Genomic DNA, 21,642 nt, shown 5'->3' with positions numbered 1-21,642 from the left:
GGTTGGGGGCTGTCAGCTGCCTCGTTTGTGTTTACAGGGATGGGGAGGACGAGGTGGGTAAGCAGAGGGCAGCCGAGAAGCCATATTCCTGCTCAGGTTCTGTACGTCAGCCAGAACCTTTTTGCTGAAATTCATCCGAATTGGGTTCCCCAACCTGCAGCATGGGTGTCCGGGCTGGCAAGTATGGTGTTTTTGCCAGGATAGCAGAGTAGAACCCACCCTCCCCGTGACAGCCTCGTCACTGCACCCCCAACGACTGCAGGCATGGGGTGAATGGCAACACCGTTAGGACAAGGCACAGGTTGCTGCTGGAGCTGGGGTGGGGGCTACTACCCCCGGGAGAGCACCCCCTCTTTGCACAATGTTTCTGAGGAGGCTTGACCAGCTGTGGCCACACCCACACTTGCCATCCCCCTGCTGAAAGGACAGACCCCTCGCAAAGGGGAGGGAGGAGAGAAGTAGAGTCTGGGGTGGCATCTGGCCTGGTGGCCGGGGGAAGTCAGGGCCCAGCTTCCATGGGGCCATCTCTGGGTGGGGGTGGTAGAAGCAGGCACCAGGCTAGGCCTTACAGCCCTGGGTTTGGGTGGAAAAAGAAAGGGGAAGAGAAAGAACAGTCTCAGGCAGTGGATGGGCCCGGTGTTGGGGCTCAGAGCCCCCACCCAGCCCTAGAGCAGCTGGAGTTCTCTTCTAGCTGCAGCTCCTGGAACTGAGCTTTGAGTACATGCCCTGGGGGGTGGGGGCATCTGTGTCTGTGATGACACCTCCCTTAATGCTGGGGAGACGTTAGGGAGCCCCTCCTTTGGAGATAAGCTGACCCACAGGTTACAGGAATGCCATTGTCCCCTTTCTTTGGCTGTGGGTCCTCAGGCACGGGCTGTCCTCACTGACAGTTGCTAAATACTGGATGATTTCCTCAGTCCCTTTCCACACTTCTTTAGAAATTCTGTGGCGTGACTCAGAGGCCTTCCTGGCCGACATCCAGGCAAACTTGCAGTTAATTATGTGAGGGCTTCGAGTGGCAGTTGACAATGGAGCAAGATGAGCCTTGTCACAGCCATGGGCCTTTCTAGGAGCGAGAAGGGCAGCCTTGACCCTGGAGGGCTTTGTCTCCAGCACAACAGGCGGCTCCCAGGGGATTGTGGCATTCAGGGATTGTGGCATTCAGGGCCGTATTTACATGATCTCTGGTGTCCGGGGAACTTCTGTGTAACCCAGTGACAAACAAGCCTGGAGCAGGGAAGCGAGAGGAGCAATTCACAGGAACAATGGATGATTGACACCAGGACTCAGCCTCCAGAATCCCCGCTCCTAGCCTAGCGCCCGTGTGGCCCTCAGCTCGTCCGTGCTCCTGGTTTTGTTCCATTTCTTGTGATGCATTTCCGTTCCAGCTTCCCTGCTCATCTCTGCGTCACTAAGGCCTGGGCCCTGAGAGACCTTCACTCTTGGTTGAGGAGGTTGGCAGTTGATGGAGAACAAACAGCATGAGAATGTGTGGGTGCCTAAGAAAAGGGGCCGTGCCGGGTGTTCTGGGCGAGGTGCCGGGTCGCCCGCCAGGCTGTGAGCACCTCCCCGGCGGGTACTTTCTCGCTGTTAACACTCGTCTCCCAGGTGCCAGGACCCAGAGCCGGCTCTGCTCCCGTGTTGCTCAGCACACACACTTCTGAGCATGTGTTTCAGGGTGACTGATTTTCAGACTAGTTCCTACAGAAAAGCTCCTGAAGGCTCGCTGTTGTAGGTTACCCACCAGGGGCCAAGGAGCAGTTTTCAACCACCTGTCACCACCTCGGCTGGGGAGCTGGTGTTAGGAAGGATGGACAGGCGGTAAAGGAGCTGCCCTTCCTTGTCCTTGCAGAGGGTGGCCTGCCTGGACGTCTCAGCAGCAGGGAGCCGGTGCTGGGGGGCTGGGGTGCTGTGGCGGGTTAAGTCTGGACCTCTGGGGAGATGAGTGGGGGGTGCGAGAGGAAGGGGAGGCCAGGGGCCAGCACTGACTTTGTGTCTTGGCTGCGGCGGTGGAAGGATGGGGTTGCCTGTGACCGACATGGGGGACCCAGGGACCGGGTTGGGGAGGGGGAAGCTGGGACAGTCTGGGCTCCTCCTGCTCAGGGGCACTCGGCCTGTCGGTGGTTAGAGGATGTCCCCCCACGGTGACTGACTCCTCCCCTAGGAGTCCCAGGACACGTGTGCATCTGCACCTGGGTTAAGGCATTATATCCCGTCAGCCTCCATATTCATCCAATGAATGAGGCAGATCGGTTAATTGCACTGGGTGAGCTCATTGTCACTGCTGCCTGTTCAGTGTCACCGGCAGAGAACCGGGCTTGGGGAGGTGGGAAGGAGGAGGTAAGAGAGTGCCTGTTTCCCCGCTGAGCAGGGTGGGTTGTTTGTCAGCGGCCAGAATATGCACCCTCCTGCAGCACATATCTTGTTTTTCTGGCCTTGCCTTTCTGAGGCCCATTAGTTTCTTGCATTTAAATTCCGCAGCACTGGGTGCTTTAATTGTTATCGTTAATCAGAGCTTTGCTGACTGTGAGCCCCTCTCTCCTCGCCCCAGGCCCAGTGCAGGCACTGGGAGCTGTAAGTGGGAGCCAGCTAGGCCCCACTCAGAGCCCTGGGGCCTTGGATTGTCCACTCAGTCCCCAGGGGCCGGAGGGCTCCACGAGTGCTTTCCCGTCTCCACTGCAGCCGGTGTGTATACCTCTGCACTCAGCCCCCAGCTCTCCCGAGAGTCACATGTTGGGTACTGGGGAAGCAGGGAAACGCCAGACCCTGGTGAGCACCTGCCGTCGCACAGACCAACGCACAGACAGACGTTGGCAGTCCAATGACTGGCAGGTGTCTGCCGGTAAACCTGGTCTTTGCACCAGGAAATGGAAGCAGCAAGGAGTTAAGTCTGGTGTTCATGAAACACAGGTCCCAGCTGGTCATCCCGCGGTCACAAGTGTGGCACTGGATGGGCAGATGGCTGGCTGTGTTGGACAGGGGACTGGCTGTGTTGGGGTACCTCTTGGAGAAAGGCTGCAGGTGCGACAGGCTACCTGCAGGAAATGGCCCCCTGTCTGTCAGGGTGGTACTAACAGCAGTTTGGGTGCCAGTGAGCTGTGTGATGCCTCATGGCTCAGGGATCCCGGCTGTCCTGGATTTGGGGGTTTTGAGAGAAAGCTCTTCCTCTTTCTCACTACTGAAGTAGCATCCCCCTTGGGCTGCTGACTCATGCATGCTCTGACTCACTCAGCCTTTCCCCGACTTTCTTTCTCTGCCTCTTGAGTTGGAAGAGCCCAGACCCAGAGCAGCTTGCTGTCAGCCGGTTGGCTCCCAGTGACAGCGGCCGGGTGGGTGGGCTGCGGAGGGCAGGGAGGGCAGGGAGGGCGGCCCCTGGTGGCGGGCCTTTTTCCTTTGGGTTGTTCCTCACAGTTCATCCTGCACCTGCTCAGGGCTAGTCCTTCTCATCAAGTCCAGCGCAGCGGCCCCGAGAGCTCACTGAGCCAGAGGGGCCTCCAGAGCCCCTTCCCGGCCAGCAGGTCCTTGTTCTCAGAGGAAGGCAGGACTGGGTCCTGGAGAAGCTTCTGGCGCCACCGCCCACCCTCACTCGTCCCTGGAACACCCCTGTCCGCCTTGCTTATGCGCCTCTACCGGAGTCTCCCTGCTCCCACACGGATGGAAGGGACATTTTTTTGTTTGATGGCCTGAGTCCTCTTGGCAGCAGAGGCCACGTGTGTCTCTCAGGGTGAGAAGAGGAGGCAAGTTTCGTGAGCTGAGCTTCCTCCTCCTCCCTCCTCCCCAGCCCAGTCCTGTAAATTGCTCCCCACACCCTCTTTTTATAAGTGTTGTTTTTTAATTAGCTCCTGTCTTCAAATGGGGCTACGAGGAAAACCAGGGACTGTGGGAATTAGGAATCCTTGGTGAATTACCTTAAATTGATGTGACTAATACAGGAATTGAGTTCAGCTGTGCAAATTAGCTTTGTGTCCTGGGTCTTGATGACTTCAATTGCGAGTTTTAATTAAATGCCCCCAAGTATCCACAAAGTGGCTCCTAAGGTCTTTTTGACCTAAAAGCTTCTCTGATCTGTGAACTCTATTATGTGTAAAATTAGTCTGTAGATGTTCGCCTTTATGCATTTCTACCCCCAGAATCTTACCCCACCGATACTGTCACTAACCACCCGTCTGTGGGGAAGGGCCAGGCAGGGAGAGGGCAGGGGAGGAGGGAAGGGGGCACAGGAACCTCTGTTGGGCTGTCAGGATGTCAGGGTGCAGACGTGGTACTGCTAGGTGGCATGTCTTAGCTGTCCCAAGGGAAGGCATGGGGCACTGTAACCTCCCCAACAAGTTGAGAAAGGGTTCAGGAGAGAAGAGCTCCTTCCTCAGGCTGGTTCATACCCAGGGTGCTGCCGCCTTTGCCTCTGGAACTTTCAGTGATGCAAGGGGATGCCAGTAAAGTCAAGAAAGGAAGCACTTCCCTGTGGTCACGCTCCCAAACACGCCCCCAAACACGCCTACTGTCTTGCTGTGGCCTCCTGCTGGCTCTTTCCCTCTGTGTCACATCTTTTTAAATGGCTGTAACCAGAGCACAGGTGGAATAGTTCGTTAAAAACACATGATGCAGAACTCACATAAAACATTTTGTCATGCTGTGTTGTCTCTGTTATAGTCACTAAAAGAACTGCTCTCTTTACTGAAGTGTAAAAATTGTCGGTGTACAGCTCAGTGAAATTCACATAGTGAATTCACTCATGGAAGCAGCATCCAGATCGGAGGCAGAGGCCCCTCCCCCCCAGAGCCCCCAAGCCTCCTCACCCCCCAGCCAGTACTCACTCCTAGAGAGACACCGTCCTGGCTCTAACACCACAGGCTCACTGGGCTGTGCCTGAGTCTCACAGAATGGAATTGCCCGGACATGCTTGGTGTGCCTGGCTCTTCCCCTTGACCTTGTTTCTGAGAGTCATCTGTGTTGTTTTGGCCATTCTGCTGTTGATGGACATTTGGGTTGATGGACATTTGGGTTGTTTCTAGCTTTTGGCGGTTATGAACGTTCTTCACACCTTTGGGTGGGGAGCATAGTATGCGTTTCCGGTGGCAATTCCAGGGCGAATGTGTGTTCAGCTTGAGTAGGCGCAGCGTTTTCCATGGGCTGTGCCATCGACTTCTCCAGCAGTGCATCCGGCTCCTTTTTCCACATCCTTGCACACACTTGGTGCTATCTGTCTTTTCATTCTAGCTAATGTAGTGGCTATGTGCAGAGGCAACTCATGGATACGCTTTGAGTTTTCCTGATGACTAGTGAGGTCGGAGGACTTCCCAGGTGTTTATTCGCTCTGTTATGATCAGGTTAACAGCCATAAAATAGTGCGTTCCAGAATGGACTCACCTGCAGCTGGGCGTTTACTGGTTCCAGTGTTTGTCGTTATAAGTAATGCTGCAATAAGCATCTTTGGATTATTGGCGAGAATTTTGTTGTGGACAGATTTTGATGCATCACGTCAGACTGCTTTCTGAAATGCTTGTACCACTCCAAAGTGTGACTGCCAATATAGGAGAGCCCTATAGAGTTTCCCCCCAGGTCTGCCAACAAAACATATTCTCGGCAGAAGAACAAACAAACTGCTTTTGGAGGACTAATTTAGGTGAATATAGGTGTGCTTCATGTTTTAATTATTATGAATGAGTTTGGTCACTTTTCAAAATGTTTACCACGTGTATTCTTCTTTTAGGAATTCATACCTTTTTCCAGTTGGATTTTTAGTGAGTTTTTTGGGTTAATTTGTACAGTACTGTAAAATACAGATACTAGAACTGCAGGTACTTTCCCCCAGTCCTTACCATTTTCATTGCACCTTTTTGACTTGTATGCCTTTCGATGTTGGCAAATTGGTGAGTCTTTCCCGTGGTGACTTTTACTGTGATTCCCAAGCCAGGCCTTCGCCCTCCCTGCTGAGGTGCCCAGGCTCAAGGTCCCTGGGCACCCCGATGTGAGGGGTAGGAGCACAGCGTGCAGGGGACTAAGTTTGCCTGAGGGCCAAGCACACTGCTCCACCTGCCATCTACACCCCAGGCCTCGGTGGTTCCAGATGGTGCTGGGCTCTGAGGCCCATCCCGACCTCAGCCTCAGTGCTGGGGCTGAGTTGGAGCCCCAGCGGCCTGCTCCACAGTGAGGCGCCCACGGGCCAGGCCACAGGGGCCGTGCGGGAGCCCAGCCGAGTCTGCAGAGCCCTCTGCTGCTGTGGCACGTTTGGTTCTCACTGCAGCCCTGTGAGATGGGGACAACTAGCCCCGTCTTAGATACCAAAAAGCAGAGCTTCAGAGGGATCCGGGGAGATTGGGACTCAGATTCTTACCTCTTCATTTTCCCTAAACTGGACCCCAGCTGCCCTGCTGGCTCTTCAGGGCTGGCCCAAATTCCCCTGCATCACCCCTGGACAGGGACAGGGAGATGTACTTACTGTTTCTCATTCTTTTGGGTTTTGAGCAAAACCTTTGTTTTTGAGCCCAAAGGCTAGATTGGTGTGTGGAGCTCAAAGGAACATGTAGCAGTTTTGGGCTTCCCCGTATTTTTAGGCACTGAAGTTAGAACGTACGTTACAGTCATGTGTTCTCGGGAAGTTCCTGCACGTTGACCAGCATGTTGACCACGTTGTTATGTTTATAATTTTCTATTTTTAGACGATGGACTTGGATATGCCTCTATGAAGAAATGCCACGTGTCTCTACTGGTCCGGGAACAAACATGTTCGGTAAGTTGCTGGGTGAATTCACTCAGGAATGGGACTGTGGGCCCTTCAGGTAGCCAGGTGTTGACACACTTTGAGAAGATGGGGTGTCTGGACACATGGAGGCTTTGGCGAGGGCTGTTTTCAACCAGCCTTATTGTTCAGTCTGATTATCTTCACTTCTAACTGGTGGTTCCTTCCAGAGACAACAGGAATTGTAGCATATAGAGCTGGAAATGTGCGACATGCTTTTTACTGCTGAGCCCACTTCTCAGAGTAGAACGAAAGCTCTGTGCTGTGTACTCCAGCCGACAGAGGGGTCTCCACACAGAGCTGCATGTCCAGCGCACGGCGCTGTCTACTTGTGAGGCATGGATTGTCACGTACATGTTTCTTGGGAAAGAAAGCCCCAGGCCGAGACACACGTGAAGTCTCTTTCGTTCTGGGAAAACAGAAAGCAAGGTTGGAGACGGGTGCCTTTGCCCTACTGGTATCCACCGTGCGGCAGCCATTGGGCGGCAAACCCTTTCATGCATCGAACAGGTTGTAGTGAATTGGTTTAAGATTCTGGAAGGTACTATGAGACTCGCCAATGGAGAAGCATAATAAAGCCAACGGAACTCTCAGAAGCCGTGTTGTATGGTTACTTGTAAACCGCTACTTCATGTGTCATGTCCTCGTTGGAGAGAACATGGTTTCCACACGGGATCCCAGGCATGCCTCGTTGCTGTGTGTGAGGGCATGCTGGGGACTTCAGAGGAAGAGGGGACCGAGGGGACCTGGACCTCCAGACTCTCCACCCCACTCCTCACCTGCTGGGATCCTGGCTTCTTGGCCTCTGCCTGTCAGGTCATGTACTATCCCTGAGAGCAGTGTCTCTGGGTCACCATCTTGTGCTTCTTACCAGTGTTTGTTCCTGTTTCTTAGGACTGCTGCCACCTTAGGGGACCAGGGCTCGGTGACTGCGCTTCCCGGGGACTCAGGAGCCCGGGGTCTGACCCAGGAATAGGAAGCACATCATCACCAATGACATCATGACAGCAAGAGAGCACAGCCCTCGCCATGGTGCCAGGGCCCGTGCGATGCAGCGGGCTTCCACCATCGACGTGGCGTCTGACATGCTTGGCCTCTCGCTGGCAGGTGAGGCGTGCACCGGGCTCCTGGTGTGTCCCACGCTGGAGTGTGCCTCCCAGATGAGCCCCTGTGACTGTCCCCAGCTTGAGGGAGCCCTGGAACCCACCTGTTGTCAGGTTTCCGGTTTGGGTGGACGTCTCCGAGGCAGACTGGCTGGTACATAACGCTGGAATGTCATAGGGCCTGTGTGGCCAGTGCCCAGGCACAGTAAAAACCCTGCCCGTTGTGGGTGGGCAGACCCAGGGAGGAGCACGTTTGGTCTTGGGGTCTGAGACTTATTGGGAATCTCAAAACAAAATGTTTAGAAAACGAAGAAATCATCTCGTATAACAGTTTTGGAGGGAAAAATAGTGTTGGGTTTCCCCTCCTCCGCATTTTGTTGACAAATAACTGACATACGCCCCTGTATAAGTTTAAGGTATACAGCATGATAGTTTGATTTGCATACATGTGAAATGACTACAAGTGTGTCAGGTTTCTTTTTTTTTCTTCATAAAATCTAAAAGCAGGGAAGCCTTTACTAAGAGTGACTTTTGTGGTATTTCTTTTTTATTCAGGAAACCTGCAAGATCCAGATGAACCCATTTTAGAATTCAGCTTAGGTAGGTGTCTTTTCATTTTATTTATTTATTTTTGTTTCAAAAATATATGTTGCTCGAAACCAAGAGCATGACCACTGGCCCGAGTTCGTCTCAGAGAGCTTTCTGCTGCGGCCACTGCTGCTGAAGTGTGTCTGAGAAGGTGAAGCCAGAGGCTGGTGTGGCGTTCCTGTGGGTGGGGGTGGGGGAGACTGGGAGCTGTGTGCTTGGAGGGCTGCCAGTGACGAGGCCCTCAGAGCTGCGGAGGTGGCCTCTCCGGGAGGGGCGAGAAAACGCGGCTGGGGGCCAGTAATGCCAGCCCCTGGCCATGAGGCCCCGGGAGGTTGAATTCTGTCAACAGAGGTGATGACACCTGTGTGCTCTTTCTCGCAGGGAGCATCAGAGAGAGAGTGTGGCATGAAAATTAATAGAATGTTCTAGCTTCAGGATCAGGAAGGATGGCGTTACAGGGGCTTACCCAGGAGGTCAGAGAGCAGGGTGGGACAGCGGGGATGCTTCTGTTCCGGAGCCCATGCTCTCCGGTGGTCCTCTCCTCTTCCCTCATCCCCGGGATGGCGATCAGCATTGGTTGGTGGCCTGGCAGTGATGTCCAGTGGCACAGTTTGGGCTGTGCTCCAGGTCATCTGACTCCCCAGGAGGTACTGCTTTTGTGTCCACAAAGGTCTAGTGAGCTGTTTGTTTTAAATCAAGATGGAGGTATAATGTATATGTAAAAGGTACCCATTTTCAGTGGAGCATTTAATGAGTCTCGATAAGCCTTCACATCCATACAACCACCACCACTGTCCATCATCCCAAAGGGTCCCCTGTGCCCTTTCCAGAGTGAGTCCTCACCTCACTCCCAGACAACCACTGGCCTGTTTCCTGGCACCACACGTTAGGCCTCCCGAGTCTCTAATAAATGGAATTGTACAACGCACAGCCTTCTGGGTATGGCTTCTTTCACGTGCATCACGCTTCTGCACTTGTGTAGGTCAGTAGCTCATTCCCTTCCTTGCTGAGTGGTCATCCATTGTGAGCATGGAGTTATTTTGTTCTCCTGCTGATGGACATGCAGATTGTATGTAAGTTACATGTGTACATATATATTTAATGAATATTATGTATATATAAAATTACATATTTATATACTTAATGTATATACATTATAATTTATGTCCTCAGGAGAAGATGGTGTATCCATCAAACGAGCAGAATACTCTGAAGAGTAAGAGAATAGTTGAAGAACATGAATAATCTTAGAACTTTAAAATGGGATAGGAAATTTTTAAAAAGTCAGTAAAGGTTGGAAGACGTTCAAGGAATTATCCCAGAACGTGAAATTTTAAAAGCAAAAGAGAAAATAGGGGAGAAATGGAAATGGAAAATTATAGAGCAAATTTGGGAGGTCCAACACTTAGAAGAGAAAATAGAAAAGAAAGTGAGGGAGGAAATTACCAAGAAATAATACAAGGGGTCTCTCGGGACTGAAGAACACACTTCTAGGCTAAAAAAGCGCATACCATGCCCAGCATATTGAAAAAGACCCATAACAAGGCACATCCAGGTGAAATTTCAGAGCACTGGGAATAAATAAAGTGAAGATTCTAAAAACTTCCAAAGAGGAAAAGAAAAGGTCATATTCAAGAACCGGGGCTAAAACTAGCGTGGAGATTCTCAGCAACACTGGAAACTTGAAGGCAGTGGGGCGACACCTTTAATACGAGTGGAAAATGCTTCCCACCTAGAGTGTTCTACTCACCAGACTCTCAGTCAGATGTGAGGGGGAAGGAAACCTGCTTCAGCTACACTAAACTTCTCCCACATCCTCTCTCTGGAAGTCAGTGGAGGATGTGCTTCACCCAAAAGAGGGAATGAATTGAGAAAAAGGAAGACATGGGGTCCAGGAAACAGGATCCAAGACAGGAGAGAAGTGAAAGAACTCTCATGTGGCTCATAAAGAATAATGCAGAAAATGGATTTAACCAAAACAAAAAAACAACAACGAAAAAATTGAGCTAAACTGATTGAGCATAGAGAGAGGATGAGAGTTGACATAACTGAGTTAAAAGTCTTCACCCCTATAATAGAAATCAGGATGTTTCTGAATGTGAGAAATCAAGACTAACATGGTCAATATTAATTAGATACATGGAGGAAGAAACAGCTTAGAAAGGCAAGGGTGAATGTTACGTGAAATGAATTTTACCGTAGTTTTTTTTTTTAAAGGCGATGAATGGTCAAATATTTTGTCTTAACGTAAAAATGAAAGTTTAAAATTAAAAAGTGCTTATTTTAAAATCTTTATTACAAAATGGAGGTATAATTTATTACAGAAAGTGTTGGAGGAGAAGAAAACTCTGTGAGCTAGAGAATCACAGTTGGCATTTTGGTATATATCCTTCCAGACATTTTTTTATACCCACACAGTGCTATATAGAAATTTTTTATGATTTTTGGTTGTGGAGGTGGTGGAATTATATATAAAAATGTCCCCCTAGTGTACTTAACATGGTTTTTTCGTGTAGCAAAATATCACTGGCATCTTTTCATTTTAATAAGCGTGGGATCTGCCTTACCGTGTTGGGTGCCTATGTGGAACCTATTGTACGGCTGTGCCATAGTTGTTTTACCCAGTCTACCTACTGGTGTACATTCAGGCTTTTTCCAGTTTGCCAGTATAAACACCACTACAGTGAACATACTTGAACATAGATCTTTCATGTATTTTGCTGATTATTTCCTTAGGATAAATTCTTAGATATGGAATTGCTGAGTCAAATGACACACACTTGAAATATAATGTACCAGTTTTACCTCAACAGCATTTACTCAGCTAGGATTATAGATGATCTTGTTGGAGAGATGAGGCATACATATCAGAGATGAATGGTTTCTGTGGAAATATGCCAAAGGAGTAATACAAGCAGTAAACGAAGGAGACATGACTGTGGCTTGCTGAGAGAGCTTCCTGGAAACTATGGAACTTTGAGCTAGGAATTAAACATTAGGTAAGATTTAGGTGGCCTGGGTTGGGGAAAAGGCCAGGAGACAATGTTACTTATAGGAAGGTGTGTTCTGAAGGTGGCAGTCGGCTCATCAGGTGTTAAACTGATATTATTCTTCCCAGCCTGTGGCCACCTATTAGCGCTCAGTCTATCTGCGATCACTTATGCTTGAAACACCCAAATATTCCAGCCTTATGTGGGTGTTAAGAACCCACAGCTGATGAAAGGGCAAGCCAAGAGAGACCAGACTGTGGGCCCCTTAAGGACATAGCTTAAAAGGAGGGAGAGAAAGTGAAACAGTCAAATCCCTGATTCCTGTAGACATAGTAGAAGACATAGTAGAAGAAATAGAAGAGAACTTTAGAAAATGAAACCTTAAAGCTTCTAGAAGAAAACAAAGGATAACTCACAACCTCAGGGTAGGCAATGATTCCTTGGACAGAACACAAAAAGCACTAATTCTGTGCTTTAGTTTGCTGTCGCTGCCACAACAAATTACCACAAATTTAGCACCTTAAAACAACATATATCTATTATCTTACAGTTCCCTTAGGTCAAAAATGCAATGGACTCAGCTGGGTCTCTGCGCAGAGTCTTGCAACACCAAAATCAGTGTCAACAGGGCTTCATTCCTTTCTGGGGACACTAGAGGAGAACCTGTTTCCATGCTCATTCAGATTGTTGGCAAAATTCAGTTCCTTGTGGTTTTAGGATTGTGGTCCCCATTTCTTTGCCAACTGCTAGTTGAGGCTGGTTCTCAGCTTTTAAAGGCCATTCCCATTTCTTGGCTTGTGGACCCCTTCCTCGATCTTCAGAGCCAGCAATGGCGGGTCGAGTACCTTTCATGCTTTGAATCTCACGTCTTTTTCCATTGTCACATCTTTTTGACGTATGCTTCTACCTTCCTCTTCTACTTTTAAGAGCTCATATGATTAGATTACAACCACCCAGGTAATCCAGAACAATTTCCCCATGTCAGGATTCCATGAGCTCAATCAAATCTATACAGCCCTTTTGCCTGTGATATAAGATATTTTCAGGTTACAGAGACTAGGACATGGATACTTTCTTTGGGGGGGGGGGGCGAGGACCACTCCATAAAAGTAAAAATAAAATTAAAAAAAAAAATCTAAAAATATTTAAGAAAATGAGTATCTTTTCCCCACAGACTGGAAAAAGATATTCACAACACATATGTTTGACAAAGGGCACATCCAGAATAAAATGCTTACAAATCAGTTAAAAAGTCAACAATCCAATTTAAAAATGAACAAAAGACTTGATTAGACTCTTGGTTAGACAAAAGAACTTGTAAAAATGAACAATAAGCACACAGTGGAAAGATGCTTCATGTCACAGAAATACAAATTAAAACACATCTATTACAACAACTAAAATAAACACTAACCTCATCAAGTGTTGATGGGAATGTAGAGCACCTGGAACTCGTGGGGTTGTAAAATGGTGCAACCACTTAAGAAAACTGTTAGCTTCTTACAAAGTTAACATATCCTCTGCTGTAATCTAGCAATGTCACTCCTACGTGTTTATGCAAAACAAATGAAAACATGTTCACAAAAAGGCATGAACAAGAAGATTTATAGCACTTTTATTTACAGTGGTTCAAAATGAAACAACCCAAATGTCTGTTAATAGTTGAATAGATAAATACATTTTAGTATATTCATACAATGGAATGTAGCTCATCAATTTTAAAAAGAAGAGTGAATTATCAATACATGTAACAATATAGATGAATCTCAAAAACATTCCATTTATATGATGAATTCAAGAACAGACAAAAGTGATGGAAATCAGAAAGTGGTTTGGAGAGTTGACTGGGAAGTACAAAGGGGAACTTTCTAGTCTGATGGAAAAAGTTCTCTGTCTTGTTTTGGTGATGGTTACATGGGTGTCTATGATTGTCAAAACTCACTGAACTGAAAACCTAAGCTTTTTGTATCTTATATCCAATAAATAATGAAAATTCAAGGTTTATAAGATAAAAGATTAATTAGAGAACTAAAATTAATTTTCAGAAGTAAAAATCAATTTCTAAATGTACATCACCAGGGAGCATTTAAAAATCAAATGAGAATGACAAATACAGGACTAAGGACCTCTAAAAATCCTTTCCTCCATAAAGGTGATGAAAACACTGGCAAAAATGGTGAAAATCAATTGTTTCAGAATTCTGGCAATTAAGCAAAGGCTTGCAGCACTTCCGGGAATGTTTCCAGCTCTCTGAAAAAGCTAGTGGTGTTGAACTTTGGTTTATGTTTCATCTGTTCCAAGATGTATATTTGTTCATGTTTTACTATCTCTTTAATAAGAAAGTGTCCTATAATCAATAGCATATCATAGTCTAATGGCAGTGGGTCGTTTTTTCTTTCACAGTGCATTTTGTAACCGATAGCATATTAGATTCAATGAAATACAGTCATTTCACTTCTGCGACAGAATTATCTGAATTTCAAAATGCTTAGTACAATAAATTTTCAAATGGAAACAGTTTTAGTTCTAAAAAGTAACATTCTTAATAATCTTGCATTTGATATGAGTCTTACAAAGAATAAATGAGCAATGACTCCCTTTAAAAAAATTTTTGTTTGTTTATTTTGCCATAGAATTTTAGTTTGCTTCCAGTGTACAACCACACAGAGACGTGGGGTACCATGAGCTTAGGGCCAGCGCTGCAACCACAGGACACAGGCAGGTGCAGCTGTGTTGTGATTTAGCTCAGTCCATTAGAAGTTCAGTTAGTGCCTAGGGTCAAACGTTATGGTCAGACACCCTATGAGATTATTGGCTCTGTGCTCCATTCCGTGGACACAGAAATCCCCCTTCAGCTCAGCCTTCCCCTGGCAGTGAGGGCACTGCTGTGGTGGGGGTGGGGGAGGAGGGAAGGGGTGAGGACACACTGTTTCTGGTTTAAAGAATCACTTCCCTGTGACAACTGACAGTGCGATCGTCTCATCCCTCTGAGTGTCGTTTACCAGTTTTTTGGTCTTTGGGTGTGTTTGGAACAGAGAACTCACTAGAGCCTGGTTTTAAAGGATTCGTTTCTCTTTCTCTCCCGTCTGGGTTCCACAGCTTGCAGTGAGCTGCACACTCCCTCGCTAGACCGGAAACCAAATAGCTTTGTAGCAGTAAGTGTGACCACCCCTCCTCAGGCCTTCTGGACGAAGCACGCGCAGACGGAGATCATTGAGGTGGGTGCTGCTGGCCCTGGGGCTCTGCCACAGGCTCGCGTGGTGTTTCTCAGCCCGTGGGAGGACTGTTCAGGGACCTGAGCATCTGCAGCTGCAGTTACATTTGTGGGCTTTCAGTACATTGATGTTTTGCACCACACTTACTCATCCGGGTGGCATTTCTGTTTGCCATGTCCTTTATAATTATTGATTAGCTATTGGCTGGGTATTTTTCAACAGTGATCCTATAAGATTGATCGCCTTTTAAGAGGTGACCTAATTCTCCCTTGTCACTTCCAATTGGCTGCTACTTTTGGAGAATTGTGCTCATTAAACAAAGTTTAGAGAGTAACTGTTAAGCAGTCCTCTGCCTGGACATACCCCAATTTTTATCAGTTTTTATATCATTTTGTGTGTTACATATTTACTTTTTACATTAAATTGAATGATATGCATTTACCATGGGAATTTTATAAAAGCCTTTTAGATCATTGAGCCCATTATGTTAGTTGTGAATGTAAGCGTAGGAATTGCTGATGTAAGACTCTGCAGGGTTCTGTTGGTGATGTGAGCATCTGTGGATTATCCCCTCCCTGGCCGTCTCCAGCAGACTTATATGGGACTTCTCTTTGTCCCCAGTTTTTCATTTTGGAAGATAGACCCTTTTCATTGTATTGTAAATTTATTTCCAAGTTCCTGTCAACAACCTGTGTTGTGAGCGTTTGTTGAGCACTGCCTACACGTGAAGCAGAGTCCTGGGTGCTGTGGACGACGGAGACCACTGAGGCCATCCTGTGGGTGGGGAGGCAGACATGAGTGTGGCCATGGCGGTGCCCAGTAGAGTGTGGGGCGTGTTGAGAGATGAGGACAGCACCAGGAGGACGGATGGGGTCCCAGCCAGCTCTGTGGATTGGAGGCGACGTCCTAGGGCTGCTTAGTGAAATTCTGGCTCCGTAGTCTGGGGTGGGGCCAGGAACTCTGAATTTCTCCCAGGCTCCCAGATGATGCCCACGCTGCCAGTTTGGGGAACACATGTTTCCGAGTATGCCAGAGTTAGGTGCTAGTGATCCACAGGCACGGCGACCAGAAGGCATCGTGTGATTTGGAGAATAACATCAGCCTGTTCGGTGTGTGCAAAAGGCACAGGTGGGAGAGCAAGGAAGATGCTTTGAACATCAGGCCGGGCATTTGCAGTAGGCCAGTGCCGGCTTTTACACGGGATCACCTGGCCAGGGGTGTTTCAGGGCGCTCCTAACTCGGACATTCATTTGAGGGAGTGACGTGGCAGCTGAGTGGCAGTGGGAAGGAGGGGAAAGAAGGGGTGCCTGTGAGGATGGACTTGTGGAAAGGGTTCATCTGCACTGGGGGGCCGAGAACAATGGGGGAGGAGGTGCCAGGGCGGATGCCCAGGTTTGTGGCTTCCTTGGAAAGAGTTGGAGACAGGGAACAAAGGACGAATGGAACGAGAGGCTGGCTGGGCTGCGAGATGTGAGAGGCCAGGTCTGTCTGGGGCTGAGGGTTCACGGCCGGAGGCATGGACCTCACCACAGATACAGATGGGAACTGTTAACCATCTGTGATAATTGCCTGCTGCCTGAGAAAGAGAACGTAATATCATGGGGCTTTGGGGGGCCGAGGCGAGGATGCCAGGAATAGCCGCCTGTGATATAGAAACTAGCAGCTAGTCCTTAGAAAAGGGGTAGCCTTAAAGGCCAGGCCTCAATTACTCTAAACCACAGGATTCTAGAAATAAGAAACGACTTAAGCCATTCATTTCCTCTTACATCCGCCTATGCACGTCTTACATGAATAGCCCAAAGTAGTAGGTCCAAATCCCGTAGGTCTTAAAGTTGTACAACTAAGAATAATGTGGACAGTCAACCCGTTTCCTTTTTAGGAAACCCCTCCTACTAAGTAAGAATTCCTTCAAAAGAGCCCTGGACACAGCTTGTGCAGTGGCCCTTTCATTGTGTCTGGATCTGAACGGTCTAGCAGACTGTTTTGCCCTTTTCGGAAAGCAAATTTTTGGTTGGTGCATCCATGTAAGCTGCCATGAGCGTTTGTGTTGCTCCAAGTTGCTAAGAATGTTAGTTTCTTGTTCTAGAAAGTGTTGCTGTATTTTAAGAGCAATTACTGTAAAAATCGTACTCTGTGTTCTGATGATTTTTTTTTCCATTCTAGGGAACCAACAATCCTATATTTTTAAGCAGTATTGCCTTCTTCCAAGACTCCCTTATCAATCAAATGACTCAAATCAAACTCTCCGTGTATGATGTCAAAGACAGATCTCAGGGAACAGTTAAGTAACACATTGTAGTTCGTGGGGATTTCCTTCTCTTCAGTTCTGTAGTCATTTCAGTGAGAGGCGAACTTTACTACTAGCTCGCAAACTAGCCGATGTCCACGTGGATTTGTCCTTGGGAGTTTCTTTCCGAGCTTCCCTCCTGGGCTCCTGCGATAAGGATCTGAGTGTTGTGGGTCAGCCAGACTCCCCGGGACCTGGTCACTGGAGCAGGGGCAGGACAAGGGACTCAGGCTGTGTCTCCCTCTTCCTCAGATGTATTTACTGGGCTCTGGGACATTTGTTGTCAAGGATCTGCTCCAGGACAGGCACCATCGGCTGCATTTAACACTCAGGTTGGTGTTTAATTTTGTTCCTTTGACAGGGTCTGGAGTTAGGGGTCCAGGGATTGATGGGGGTGGGGGTTGGGGGGGATTTCCTGCCTCCTCCCAGAGGCTGGTCTCTGCGGGGAGTGGCTGTCCACCGAGGCCCGTGACAGGACCCATCAGGGGTGGGCATGAGTGGCATGTGTGCTGGACTCAGACCTGAAGGAAAACCCGGCTGCATCTCTCACGACCTGCCCTTCCCTAGTAGACGTCAGTTCCCAGAGAGCAGGGGGTCATTGCTGCGTCCTTAGCATGTAGAACAGTGCCTGGCACTTGATAAATATTTGTGGGAGGAAAGTGGGGAGTCAGGGAAGGAGGCAGGGAGTTAGAAAAGCAGGGAAACCCCCCACGCCCACCCCCATCCCTGGAAGGAAGATGGAAGATGAAAGTGTCAAGATGGCAACCCTTCCCAAATTCATTTTATGGATAATTCCTACCCATACCCTGACATGGCATTCTTTTTATTCAAAATAATGTAAAAATTGGGAAAATAGTCCAAAATAGCCAAGAAAATTTTGGCAGAGAAGACAAACTCCCTGCTAGATGGTGCAGCACCCTGCCCCTCTGGTGCTAAGTGTTGTGGGTGTTGGACAGGATGAGAGTCCTGCAGCCTCCTTGGTCTGCACGGAGAACCTGACTTGGCATAGAGCAAGGGCCGCAGGGAAAGGGAGAGGGCTTTTAGAGAAAGTATCCAGGTGTCTCATGTGCCAGAAGTAATTCCAGTGGCACTAGGGTTACCCATCAGAAGTGGGCATCATCCTTTTCAAAAGGGGCTAAAAGATCACTGTTGAACAGACCGCATAGGGAAAAGGACTTTTCTAGGCAGGAGAACAGTAAGAGAAAGTCACAAAAGAAATTGGCCATCGAAGTGACCACATGAAAATGTAGAACCTGGCTAGGTCAGACACCTTAAGTAAAAAGCCTGCAGTTTCCCTGAGCGATCAGAGGGGCCCAGGCAGCCCCCCGAGGCGCCTTAGGGGTGAGGCTGACTAGGGCTGGAGTGGCATCAGCTGGATTGTATTAGGATTCAGAGGCTTTGGGAAACGGCCGGGTGACCTCAGCCTACTTGGGGTCCGGGCCTAGGCCTCGGGGCTAATCAGAGCTTGAGGATGGGGTGGGAAGGAGCAGAAAGGGGTCCCGTGCCAGAAGATGCTCTCCAGTCCCAATTCCTGATGTGTCCCTTTTGCTCTCTGGGGCAGGGGTCAGCCCAGGGGACTGAGCATTGGCTCCTGCCCTTGGCTTCACCAGACATGTCCACAGTTCTCCGTGGAGCTTTGTGCCCTGCTCCGTGCCCCCATGGCTTCCTGTGTACCCCCCCTGGAGCCTGGGCCTACAGCAAATGCCGCCCATCCGTCCAGCCTGGCTGATCCTGGCACGCCCAGGACCCCTTAGTGACCAAGGATGGCTGAGCTTTAAGCTGAGAATGAGGCGTTGTCACGATGCCATTTCCCAAAGCATGTTTTTTGTTGCAGGTCTGCAGAGAGCGACCGCGTGGGTAACATCACCGTGATCGGCTGGCAGATGGAGGAGAAGTCGGATCAGCGGCCTCCTGTGACCCGGTCTCTGGACACCGTCAATGGGAGGGTGAGCACACCACCTTCCTCCCCTCCATGAGAAGGAGTAAGATGGACTTTGCCTCTGCGCCCAAGGGAGGAAAAGGCAGGGCCTGCTGCTTGATGCTGCCCCCGGAGTATGGGCCAGTCCCCCAGGCGCTTCTCCAAGTACAGAGAAGGGGGCTCCTCCAGGTGCTGCCGCCCTGGAGCCTGCCCTGCTCCCCACCACACTGGCCATCTCTGGACACGGGCAGGAGGAGCTGCGGTCAGGACCAGGGAGAGAGGTGGCTGGTGCGGGTGCGGGATGAGACCAAGCTTGTCTGATATTTTGTTAGAATCTGCCTCTCGCAGACACTCATGGGCTCACTGCCCCCTTTCACCATATGCACTCACACATCCTGTCTGCACACCCTCTCCATCTCCCCCACTCTCTTTCTCTCTCACATTCTCGCATGCTCTCAAACTAGAATTCTAATTTGAGAGCCCAAACACCGGTAAGTAGTCATTGTAAAATACAGAGATACCCATTTTACCCAAAATAAGCCTAGGACGTCAGCTGTGGAAATACTCCTGGGCATCCTTTGCCCTTCCGTTTCATTTTACACATCAAAACACAAAGTTAAGTGACTCAGCCAAAAGGCATGCATTTCTAGAAAATTGTGTGTGTGGAACAGGTTTGATGTACTGGGAGGTAGATTCATTTGTGACTCGGGCGGCATAATTACTTTAGTGTTGGTGTGGGTATGAATCTTGAGAGTTCTTTTATGGCGTCTGCGGGCCGCCACTTCCCCTGAGTGCTCTGGGCCCATCCGAGTCTCACTCTCCTTGTGCTTTTCTGTACACGTCACCAGATGGTCCTGCCCGTCGATGAGAGCTTGACCGAGGCGTTGGGACTCCGGTCCAAACATGCTTCATTGCGGAAAGACACTTTACTGAAATCGGGTAAACACTTCCTCCGAGGGTACTGTTGCCACTCTTGTGAGTGTCCACTCGGGCCCACGGTCACCCTTTCCTCTCCACCCGCCACGATTGTCACGGCCATGTGCCCCACTTGTCACCTCTGTGCTGTGTATCCACGTGCCGTTGTTTTGCCAGTGCATAAAGAGTCGGTGATACCCTGAGGAAGGGCCATGTCCTTCGCTTCACGCTTTCTTGTTTGCATTGGGGTTGAGGACTGCCCACGTCACTGCCCCAGCCCTTCCACCTGGGAGTTACATGTTCTGGGACAAGAAGATAGCAGTTCGCAGGGGAAGAGCGTTCAGGCCCAGTCACCTTGTGGGTTTGGGTTTACGTGTGTAAGGACGCGAGGGTGTCAGCACCGTTGAGGGCCTGGGGAGGAAGCCCCCTGCGCAGGTCTTCACCTGTCCGCCGCTTGCTCACATGGCTTCCCACCATCTCACCTCAGTATTTGGTGGCGCCATCTGCCGCATGTACCGGTTTCCCACCACCGACGGCAACCACCTGCGGATCCTGGAGCAGATGGCAGAGAGCGTGCTCTCCCTGCACGTGCCCCGGCAGTTCGTGAAGCTCCTTCTGGAGGAAGATGCGGCCAGGTGAGGCCAGGAAGAGTGGCCGACCACCCACCAGGCCCACGTCACATGCCCCTTCCCTTCTGGAAAGCTCTGGAAAGATGTGGTGGACAGAGCACCAGGCGGCAAGCCCAGCCTCCACCACTTGCCTGCTCTGTGGCCTGGGTTTGCCAGAGCCTCAGTTTGCTCATCTGTGTCCTGGGTTTCCCATGTGACAACTTCACAGATAATGTGCCTGGAGCACCAGACACATGCCCAGCACTAGGTCCCCATTCCCTGCCCTTTTCCTCTCCTTTTCTCTTATTCAGGCTCAGAAAGTTAGAAATAGCTGGGCATTCCTTGGTTATGTCAGTCTGGCCTGCAGTTTCCACGGGTAGGACCACAGCGATATAGGCTCCCGGAGGCCAAGTGGGACCCATTGGGACGTCCCCTCGGCTCAGGGCGTGTGTCATTGGTCCTACAGCAGGGAGAAGCCTGTGGGGTGGTTGGGGCACTGCAGGTCACGTCTGCCATGTGCCGTACACTGTCATTTCTACTCCTTGTCGTAGAACGACATTAATTGTAAATACAATGTTAACAGAAACATGAAAGAAAACAGTGCAGCCAGAATCCTACAGCTATTTAAAAATATCTGGAAAAAAATTGAAACTTAGAGAAAAATGGCAAGAATAATGCGAAAAATGGCAAGAATAATGCAAAGAATTGCTTTCTGTCTATATGTATATATTTTATATGTACTTTAATTTAAACTTTTCTCCTTTCCGCTTTTCCATACTTCTATCTCTGTACATAGCAACCATCTACTTTTCCATATAACTTCACTTTGCTTGTTCTAATTTTTAGTTAGGACATAATTTCCCATTATTTGTACTATGTATGTAGTTTTATGTACTATAACTTTAAAGGCTTCATTGAACAGCGCTTTGGTCTCGAGGGTTGTGTTGTTTTTCACCCCAACCACATGGCAGGCACTGTGTTCAGTGCGGGGGGGCTTCTGACGAGTGAGACAGATCTTGGGAGATAGTCACTGACAGAGAACTGGGGGCCACACAGGGGCCCCCGATGTGTCAGCAGATGTGTATCGTGCTGTGAAGAGGGTGGGCCCGGCAGGCCTCTGTGAGACTGTGCCGCTAAGCTGACGCCAGAGCATAAGAACATGGCAGAGATTCAGAGAGAGGGGCCATGGGGGCGGGGACACGGGGGCAGGGCCACAGGGGCGGGGCCATACGGGCTGTTGTGCGCCAGCGTCCTCAGGCCAGGCCCGCGGACGCGCTCT

At 49.3% G+C, this 21,642-nt stretch overlaps 1 protein-coding gene across 20 annotated transcripts in view; it reads left to right on the top strand.

Moving 5' to 3' along the window:
* The window catches only part of INPP4A (inositol polyphosphate-4-phosphatase type I A), a 106,461-nt gene that overhangs the window by 47,585 nt on the left and 37,234 nt on the right, over positions 1-21,642 (top strand). For all 20 annotated transcript variants that reach the window (XM_033125276.1, XM_033125277.1, XM_033125282.1 and 17 more), the window contains exons 2-10: positions 6,660-6,730; positions 7,634-7,846; positions 8,398-8,442; positions 14,520-14,638; positions 16,799-16,915; positions 17,175-17,254; positions 18,757-18,868; positions 19,689-19,779; positions 20,243-20,390. In XM_033125276.1, the coding sequence (XP_032981167.1) occupies positions 7,741-7,846; positions 8,398-8,442; positions 14,520-14,638; positions 16,799-16,915; positions 17,175-17,254; positions 18,757-18,868; positions 19,689-19,779; positions 20,243-20,390 (818 nt within the window). In that variant the 5' untranslated portion in view covers positions 6,660-6,730; positions 7,634-7,740. The remainder of the gene's footprint in view (positions 1-6,659; positions 6,731-7,633; positions 7,847-8,397; positions 8,443-14,519; positions 14,639-16,798; positions 16,916-17,174; positions 17,255-18,756; positions 18,869-19,688; positions 19,780-20,242; positions 20,391-21,642) is intronic.

The sequence above is a fragment of the Rhinolophus ferrumequinum genome, chromosome 13 (assembly GCF_004115265.2).
Source record: "Rhinolophus ferrumequinum isolate MPI-CBG mRhiFer1 chromosome 13, mRhiFer1_v1.p, whole genome shotgun sequence".
Classification (NCBI taxonomy): domain Eukaryota; kingdom Metazoa; phylum Chordata; class Mammalia; order Chiroptera; family Rhinolophidae; genus Rhinolophus; species Rhinolophus ferrumequinum.
The sequence above is the reverse complement of the archived record's forward strand: the minus strand, read 5'-3'. Positions and strand labels throughout refer to the sequence as shown.